Genomic DNA, 10,210 nt, shown 5'->3' on the forward strand with positions numbered 1-10,210 from the left:
AAGTTTTGTATTATTTTTTTTAATATTCTAATTTTTTATGTATATTATTATTTTTTGCAATTCTTATTATTTCTTTGTTCATATTAACTTAATATGAACAAAGAAATAATAAGAATTGCAAAAAATAATAATCTACATGAAATATCATATCACTAAAAAAAATATAAAAATTATTTATCATATAAATAAAATAAATACAATAAAAAATAAAAATATGAAAGAGAGTACTATAAATTTTATAATGTCAAACAAAAAATATTTTATAATTTTTTTAGTACTATCAGTACTCTTTAATTTAGTATTATTTTAAACTATACATTTTTATTATTTATGATTCTATTGTTACTTATAATTAGTTTTTCATTTATTTTGTCTTTTTAAATAGGATCATAATTCATATTATGTAAAATTTTGATAATAAACATATTATATAATAATTACAATTACAAATTTTACAAAAGCCAAATAAAAAATAAATTTTTTTATACAAAATAAAAATATAGTACATAAAAGAACTCATAAAGATAAGAAAGAATAAAAATTTGATAAAACCAACTACAAATATCATATAAACAAAAAAATATAAAAATTAAAATATGAAAGAGAATATTAAAAATAATAAAAAATTAAAATATTCATACTGCTAGTGATTGAAACAAATTTAAAAGATTTTGTATGAAGTACATTGATGAGGAAAGTTTTAATTTATTTTGTACAAGTAGTAACTCTAAAAAGCATTAACTAATGTGAAATTATTCAAATTTTAGTGGGATTGTTTATAAATGAACACACACAAAAAAAACTCTTAAATTTTTAATTAAACATCAAATCCAGTAGAGAAGTTTTGGTTCTTATATTTTTGTATATTTGGTCTAAACGAAATGGAGAGAAGATTGAGTTTATAACACCTTAATATATAGATTCTTACGCTCGAGTCATAAGTCAATGATATTAAGGTGGTATGACTTTCAAGGTGGATTATAATATGTAATTATATATATGTTGAAAGGAAATATTAAACGAGAAGCATGAAAAGAAGTAAAATAAAATCGCGAAGTCGTAATACTCACGTATCGAAACTTAGGAAAATTCAACGCGTTCGGCTAATGGATGAAATAACTAAAGCGTATGAGGAGGAAAATAGAATAGACATAAATATAAGTATACTAGCCACTAGTCGCAACCCACGAAGTTTAGGTCGACTAGGGTTACAAAGTTAAAACAGTTGACAACAGAAAATTCATATCTCTCCAAAAATACATCAAAGCCTCTATAGGCAAGTTTTAAAAGAATACATACATACATCATAATTGGTTTTACAAAAATAAGGGGAGAGATCTAAAAGCACAAAATAGAATCAGATAGACTCCGCCGTCATCCAGACGAATCCAGCTCACTGCTGAGCACCAGGACCTACATCTGAAAAACAGAATATATATACGGAATGAGAACCCCTCGACCCATGGGCTCCCAGTACGGTAAAAGTGTCAAATAAATACAATGCATTGTAATAAAATCTCACTTAGCATCCTAAACTTTCTTTCACCCAATATTCATCCTATTTTCTCACTAATCCATAAATAGGCAACTGTCATAAGGGAATGCTTAATCTAATTCCTTTTCCTCATGCTTTCCAACTTTCTAACTCTCCAACAAATCAGAATCAGAATCATAAACAAAACCATCACCAGCTATTCTGTCTCAACAATTCTATATCATTACTTCATATCCTTACCTGGAGCAAGTAAAATCACTTCACTGTGTCTATCCAGGAAGCTCAAATTATCTCATTTTCTACCTGGAGCAGTGAAATCACTTCACTGCATCTACCTAGGGAACTCAAATTACCTCATTCAATAATCATCATTTTAAATTAATCATATCAATACTCCATCTTAAAAAGAATAGCCCTCAGCGTCAATCGACACCAGCATGAGGGACCTCTTAGTTGTACAAACACAAGTAATACAGACAAGTAATACACAATTAAAGTACAAGTAAAGCAAGTAGCATTTAATCAGGTAGCATAGCATATATGTACAATTTGGCAATCCAAAACAAATAGGCAAACCCAAACAATTCAAACATATGCAAATGATGAATGCCTACCCTATGGCTGATGATATCATCAGTCGGTTACAAAGCCAACCCGACATGTCATAGTAGCTAACCATTGGACAGTTCCTGCGAGCGCGCATCCCCAAGCTCAAAAATCAAAATAAAATATCCATAGGGGAGAGCTTATCCGGAAAGGTATAAGTGTCCGGCCACATCTTACGACACAGGGTCAACAGAATCTCGGATCTCAACCTGGAAAAAGTGGAGCCGACCCACTGCATCTAACCAAGGAAATCCGAAACTCAGATAATTTCACAAATCTTAAATCAACCTCGACTGGAAGAAAGTGGGGGCTAACCACTGCATCCATCCCAGGAGTTGCAAACTAAACCCGGAGCAAGTGGAATCAATGCCACTGCATCCACCCAGGCAGGTATATCTCACCACATCTTGGAGCAAGTATATCAATGCCACTGCATCTACTCAGGTAGATGTATTGCAATCAATATCATATTTAATATCAATCTCTTAATCGTTATCATTCTCATTAACAATCTCATAATTATTATCATCATCTTTATCAGTCTCATAACCATCATCATTCTCATTAACAATCTCCTCATCATCATCGCTTTCGCTAACAATCCTATAATCATCATTAATTCTCTTCTTATCTCATCTACAGAACTTACCAAGCTTAAGTCACAGTCTTCTAATCTCATAATCAAAATTTCACCATTTTTTCCTTACTATTCTCTCTCTTGATTCAATACTCTAAAACTGGTAAAATTGTTTAAGTAAGTGTTACGGAAAGTTGCAAGCTTGTCAGAAAGGTAAAACAGTTAAAAATAAGATTTTCTTTGAAAAAGAGGGCAATGTACGTGCACACAGGGTTGTGTGTACACATGCCCAGAAGAATTTTTAAAAAGTATGCGTGCGCACAAGACTTTGTGTATGCACAGAAAGTAAAATTTTTATTGTTGAGTGTACGCACAGAACATGCGAATGCCCCCAACAGAACGCACTTCCCAGCGTGAGCAGGCGCACATCTTGCAAAACTTTGTTGGTTGTGTGTGCCCAAGGCGTGCTAGCGCTCCCAACAGCAGCCATATCTCTGTATGTGCGTGCGTACGCACGCTTTAAAAAATATACACAGTGTGTGCGTGCGCACACAAACCAGAAACCAAAAATTTTGCAACATCACGGAATTCAGATTTCGAACACTAACTTTCGACAATCATATCTTTCTCTACAAAATTCAAATTTCTACAAAATTGATACCATTTTAAAGCTCTTTGAATTGTCTTTATTTTAATACAAAAATCATTAAATTTTAAAAATTGTAACTCAAGATATGATCCGTCAAAGTTCACTAAAAATCTCTAAACCTCAATTTTACCAAATATTCAATCCAACATCACTTATTCCACACTCAAAGCAGTCCTAATGTGCTTAATTCATATTCATATACCTTTTCATCATTCCAAGACCTAGCATCACATAGATCATCTATTCCATACCCATATTCTACTTATAAAAATGTAAACCTCAACAATATACATCACAAGCACATCATTCTACCATCCTATATCCACATCACCAAGCCTCTTCATTTATTAACATCCACAAGCATACAGACCCAATATCACTACCCAATATTATTATCATTCAACTTCCATCTCAATAATCAACAACAATATCACACTCATTAAAATCATCATGTATTATCACACAATACACACATCAACTCACCTTCCTTACCTCTTCCGGCCTCCGACCCAAAATTCACCAATATAATATATATATTATATTGGTGAATTTTGGGTCGGAGGCCGGAAGAGGTAAGGAAGGTGAGTTGATGTGTGTATTGTGTGATAATACATGATGATTTTAATGAGTGTGATATTGTTGTTGATTATTGAGATGGAAGTTGAATGATAATAATATTGGGTAGTGATATTGGGTCTGTATGCTTGTGGATGTTAATAAATGAAGAGGCTTGGTGATGTGGATATAGGATGGTAGAATGATGTGCTTGTGATGTATATTGTTGAGGTTTACATTTTTATAAGTAGAATATGGGTATGGAATAGATGATCTATGTGATGCTAGGTCTTGGAATGATGAAAAGGTATATGAATATGAATTAAGCACATTAGGACTGCTTTGAGTGTGGAATAAGTGATGTTGGATTGAATATTTGGTAAAATTGAGGTTTAGAGATTTTTAGTGAACTTTGACGGATCATATCTTGAGTTACAATTTTTAAAATTTAATGATTTTTGTATTAAAATAAAGACAATTCAAAGAGCTTTAAAATGGTATCAATTTTGTAGAAATTTGAATTTTGTAGAGAAAGATATGATTGTCGAAAGTTAGTGTTCGAAATCTGAATTCCGTGATGTTGCAAAATTTTTGGTTTCTGGTTTGTGTGCGCACGCACACACTGTGTATATTTTTTAAAGCGTGCGTACGCACGCACATACAGAGATATGGCTGCTGTTGGGAGCGCTAGCACGCCTTGGGCACACACAACCAACAAAGTTTTGCAAGATGTGCGCCTGCTCACGCTGGGAAGTGCGTTCTGTTGGGGGCATTCGCATGTTCTGTGCGTACACTCAACAATAAAAATTTTACTTTCTGTGCATACACAAAGTCTTGTGCGCACGCATACTTTTTAAAAATTCTTCTGGGCATGTGTACACACAACCCTGTGTGCACGTACATTGCCCTCTTTTTCAAAGAAAATCTTATTTTTAACTGTTTTACCTTTCTGACAAGCTTGCAACTTTCCGTAACACTTACTTAAACAATTTTACCAGTTTTAGAGTATTGAATCAAGAGAGAGAATAGTAAGGAAAAAATGGTGAAATTTTGATTATGAGATTAGAAGACTGTGACTTAAGCTTGGTAAGTTCTGTAGATGAGATAAGAAGAGAATTAATGATGATTATAGGATTGTTAGCGAAAGCGATGATGATGAGGAGATTGTTAATGAGAATGATGATGGTTATGAGACTGATAAAGATGATGATAATAATTATGAGATTGTTAATGAGAATGATAACGATTAAGAGATTGATATTAAATATGATATTGATTGCAATACATCTACCTGAGTAGATGCAGTGGCATTGATATACTTGCTCCAAGATGTGGTGAGATATACCTGCCTGGGTGGATGCAGTGGCATTGATTCCACTTGCTCCGGGTTTAGTTTGCAACTCCTGGGATGGATGCAGTGGTTAGCCCCCACTTTCTTCCAGTCGAGGTTGATTTAAGATTTGTGAAATTATCTGAGTTTCGGATTTCCTTGGTTAGATGCAGTGGGTCGGCTCCACTTTTTCCAGGTTGAGATCCGAGATTCTGTTGACCCTGTGTCGTAAGATGTGGCCGGACACTTATACCTTTCCGGATAAGCTCTCCCCTATGGATATTTTATTTTGATTTTTGAGCTTGGGGATGCGCGCTCGCAGGAACTGTCCAATGGTTAGCTACTATGACATGTCGGGTTGGCTTTGTAACCGACTGATGATATCATCAGCCATAGGGTAGGCATTCATCATTTGCATATGTTTGAATTGTTTGGGTTTGCCTATTTGTTTTGGATTGCCAAATTGTACATATATGCTATGCTACCTGATTAAATGCTACTTGCTTTACTTGTACTTTAATTGTGTATTACTTGTCTGTATTACTTGTGTTTGTACAACTAAGAGGTCCCTCATGCTGGTGTCGATTGACGCTGAGGGCTATTCTTTTTAAGATGGAGTATTGATATGATTAATTTAAAATGATGATTATTGAATGAGGTAATTTGAGTTCCCTAGGTAGATGCAGTGAAGTGATTTCACTGCTCCAGGTAGAAAATGAGATAATTTGAGCTTCCTGGATAGACACAGTGAAGTGATTTTACTTGCTCCAGGTAAGGATATGAAGTAATGATATAGAATTGTTGAGACAGAATAGCTGGTGATGGTTTTGTTTATGATTCTGATTCTGATTTGTTGGAGAGTTAGAAAGTTGGAAAGCATGAGGAAAAGGAATTAGATTAAGCATTCCCTTATGACAGTTGCCTATTTATGGATTAGTGAGAAAATAGGATGAATATTGGGTGAAAGAAAGTTTAGGATGCTAAGTGAGATTTTATTACAATGCATTGTATTTATTTGACACTTTTACCGTACTGGGAGCCCATGGGTCGAGGGGTTCTCATTCCGTATATATATTCTGTTTTTCAGATGTAGGTCCTGGTGCTCAGCAGTGAGCTGGATTCGTCTGGATGACGGCGGAGTCTATCTGATTCTATTTTGTGCTTTTAGATCTCTCCCCTTATTTTTGTAAAACCAATTATGATGTATGTATGTATTCTTTTAAAACTTGCCTATAGAGGCTTTGATGTATTTTTGGAGAGATATGAATTTTCTGTTGTCAACTGTTTTAACTTTGTAACCCTAGTCGACCTAAACTTCGTGGGTTGCGACTAGTGGCTAGTATACTTATATTTATGTCTATTCTATTTTCCTCCTCATACGCTTTAGTTATTTCATCCATTAGCCGAACGCGTTGAATTTTCCTAAGTTTCGATACGTGAGTATTACGACTTCGCGATTTTATTTTACTTCTTTTCATGCTTCTCGTTTAATATTTCCTTTCAACATATATATAATTACATATTATAATCCACCTTGAAAGTCATACCACCTTAATATCATTGACTTATGACTCGAGCGTAAGAATCTATATATTAAGGTGTTATAAACTCAATCTTCTCTCCATTTCGTTTAGACCAAATATACAAAAATATAAGAACCAAAACTTCTCTACTGGATTTGATGTTTAATTAAAAATTTAAGAGTTTTTTTTGTGTGTGTTCATTTATAAACAATCCCACTAAAATTTGAATAATTTCACATTAGTTAATGCTTTTTAGAGTTACTACTTGTACAAAATAAATTAAAACTTTCCTCATCAATGTACTTCATACAAAATCTTTTAAATTTGTTTCAATCACTAGCAGTATGAATATTTTAATTTTTTATTATTTTTAATATTCTCTTTCATATTTTAATTTTTATATTTTTTTGTTTATATGATATTTGTAGTTGGTTTTATCAAATTTTTATTCTTTCTTATCTTTATGAGTTCTTTTATGTACTATATTTTTATTTTGTATAAAAAAATTTATTTTTTATTTGGCTTTTGTAAAATTTGTAATTGTAATTATTATATAATATGTTTATTATCAAAATTTTACATAATATGAATTATGATCCTATTTAAAAAGACAAAATAAATGAAAAACTAATTATAAGTAACAATAGAATCATAAATAATAAAAATGTATAGTTTAAAATAATACTAAATTAAAGAGTACTGATAGTACTAAAAAAATTATAAAATATTTTTTGTTTGACATTATAAAATTTATAGTACTCTCTTTCATATTTTTATTTTTTATTTTATTTATTTTATTTATATGATAAATAATTTTTATATTATTTCACTCCTGATTTTTCATGTATATTATTATTTTCTGCAACAACATATATTATATGAACGAAATTTAAATCAGCCACCATGAATATAAACGCAGAATCAATAAATTTTAGCTTCATGTGAACGTATGTTCAGAGGTGGAATTACTCCTTTTTTCTCCAACACGTTTGCCAAACACACACAACTATTTTTTAAACAGCCACATTGTGAAGAAACCGTTGTAGAGTATTGCGGTTTATATAGTAATCCAACTCCTTCATAATCCGCATGATCTCGCGGAATACACTCTGGGTCTCTCTTCATAATAAACCCCTGTAGCGATTTATGTGTTTTTGCTTCTAAACGTAATCCACGATACGGTGAAGCAGATTATGTGTAAATAGAATCTGCGTTAAGATGTTGCAGATTACATATAATGAGGTTTGTTGTATTTACGTTTGGTTTTTTCTATTGTTATATTTACGTATCACTTTCTCTCATCCATTTTATTTATGTAAATTGTCTTTTTTATTTTACTCTCTCCAAATTTAACTACCTATATTCTTACTGTATTTGATGGTTAAGTAATAATTTTCACATTCATTTCAGATTAAGGGGTCAAATTTATTTTCCACGTATTATTTGCACTTTTTTAATTAGACCTGAAATTTTTTTTTTACTCTAACTAATTTTTGTCGTCCAAAACACTGTGTTATTAACCACGTCGAAAATTTGTGATAACAGAATCATTGATGTGATGCATGTATGTGGAAATTGTTTCCCACGTTTTCATATTGATATAGAACGTGGAAACTGAAGAAATTGTTTGGCACTTTTCATCCACTTAATTATTTATATTATCGATGTATGAGGAAATTGTTTGCCACTTTCATCTAGTGCTATATATATAATATTATCTCTGAAACAGAAATAGATTCATACAATAATGAATACAGACAAAAGGAGATGAAAATAAATGTTTTTCTTATTTCCTTTTAAGAAAGCACAGCAAATACATTAATTTTTTATTTTATGAATAGAGAAAAATAAACAAATTTCACAAACAATACATTATTCAAACGCATCTTTATATATGATGCTCCATTATTTCACAAAACACTTCTTGCTACTTGCATTTTTATGGAAAGATTTCAATGAGAGATCTTAATCCCAAAGCTGATAAGTTTATCTTGTAGCTACTAAAACCAGCTGAGAAAATTAAGTTTGCCCATTCTTTTTCATTTCTCTCTTTTCCGTTGACTTCTACCATCATCAACATATCAAAGAAAAGTTGGGTTTCAATTGATTTATTATCTCCATCACTCTTTTCATCATCCACTACCATATCAATGACAATAACTTTTCCTTTTCTTCCTTTGCTTCTTGTGATTGCTTCTTTGCAGTTCTTCAGTATTTTGATACATTTCTCATCATTCCAGTCATGCAATATAAACTGCATTATTTCATGCAACGTAAACATTATAATGAACAATTAATAATTATTTTAATCACTTACATATCATAAAATTATTACCTAGAGAGTAGTTTAAGTAAATTTTTCTTCCAAAGAAAAAAGAGATTAAGTATTATTGGGTCCCATGCTTAATGATGTTAGTTTTAACAACCATCACCATTATTATATTCATTATTGGATCTATCTTTAAACTCCTAAATTGAATAATTTGGCTCAACTTGTTGCTTGTTTTGGAAGGTTTTTCTTGTTTGGAAGCGTTTTTTTAAGTAATATTTTAATATGTTCTTCCAAAGAAGGCAATAACTTTCACACACACTACTATAAATCATGATAAGGTAATCAATTTCGGTTGATTTAGTAGTTAGTTCACTAATTTGTAACTCATTAATCAATAATAAATTTTTAAATAAAGTTTCAATTTACAACATATAAATTTTTAGCCTGCTAAATTGAATGAGACATTACTAATTATAATTATTTTTTTTCTGTTAAACTCATTACTAACAATAATAAATAATGATTTTAGTTAATATATATTTTAAAAATATATATTAAAATTATTAATTGAAAACGTTAGTTTATATAAAAATTTAAAACTTTAAATGTTTAGTATATTTATTTAAAAATAAAAAATTTCTACTAATAATATAGTATTGTATCTCTTTAACTAAATCATAAATAATATAAAAATGATCCGGCTATAATTTATAACACGGTTAATTGATCATTGGAGACATCATTATTAATTCTCTAATCTTAATATACATATATGTAGATAGAAATACTGCACGTACAAGTTTCATCGTAAATCAAGTTTAACCAAGTTGAATAATAAAATTAAGATGAGTAAGTAAGTAAATATGATGAGAATAATTTTTATTGATATTAGACTAATTTAATTTATTAAAATTTAAAATTTAAATTTTTAAATTTTAAGTACAAACGTAATTCAAAAGAAAAATTTAACTGATAGTAAAATAAATAAATAACTCCCTAATCGAACTCATTTACCTTCAAGAAAATGGCATCTGAAGGAGGAATTGAGTCAAACATATCACCTCCAACATATTTGAGATTCCCAGTTCCTTGCAAGCCATGAACAACATGTGGAAGATCAAACACAACACACTCCATTTGTGGAAACGCCTTAGCAAGAGCCTTAGTCATAGTTCCTGTGCCTCCACCCACATCAACCAAAGA

At 31.0% G+C, this 10,210-nt stretch overlaps 1 protein-coding gene across 1 annotated transcript; it reads right to left on the reverse strand.

Moving 5' to 3' along the window:
* Positions 1–8,498: 8,498 nt before the first annotated feature.
* Positions 8,499–10,204, reverse strand: LOC107472643 (probable O-methyltransferase 3). The gene is made up of 2 exons (XM_016092145.2): positions 10,022–10,204; positions 8,499–8,989 (listed from the first exon to the last, which is right to left on the reverse strand). The coding sequence occupies exons 1-2, from the start codon at positions 10,175–10,177 to the stop codon at positions 8,675–8,677; spliced, it is 471 nt and encodes a 156-aa protein (XP_015947631.1). The 5' UTR covers positions 10,178–10,204; the 3' UTR covers positions 8,499–8,674.
* Positions 10,205–10,210: the final 6 nt, after the last annotated feature.

The sequence above is a fragment of the Arachis duranensis genome, unplaced genomic scaffold (assembly GCF_000817695.3).
Source record: "Arachis duranensis cultivar V14167 unplaced genomic scaffold, aradu.V14167.gnm2.J7QH unplaced_Scaffold_218205, whole genome shotgun sequence".
Lineage (NCBI taxonomy): Eukaryota > Viridiplantae > Streptophyta > Magnoliopsida > Fabales > Fabaceae > Arachis > Arachis duranensis.

Coding starts and splice junctions, on each gene's coding strand:
- LOC107472643 (XM_016092145.2), bottom strand. CDS start 10,177: ATGACTAAGGCTCTTGCTAAGGCGTTTCCACAAATGGAGTGTGTTGTG. Junction 8,990..10,021: donor CAGATGCCATTTTCTTGAAG/GTAAATGAGTTC, acceptor GAAATAATGCAG/TTTATATTGCATGACTGGAA.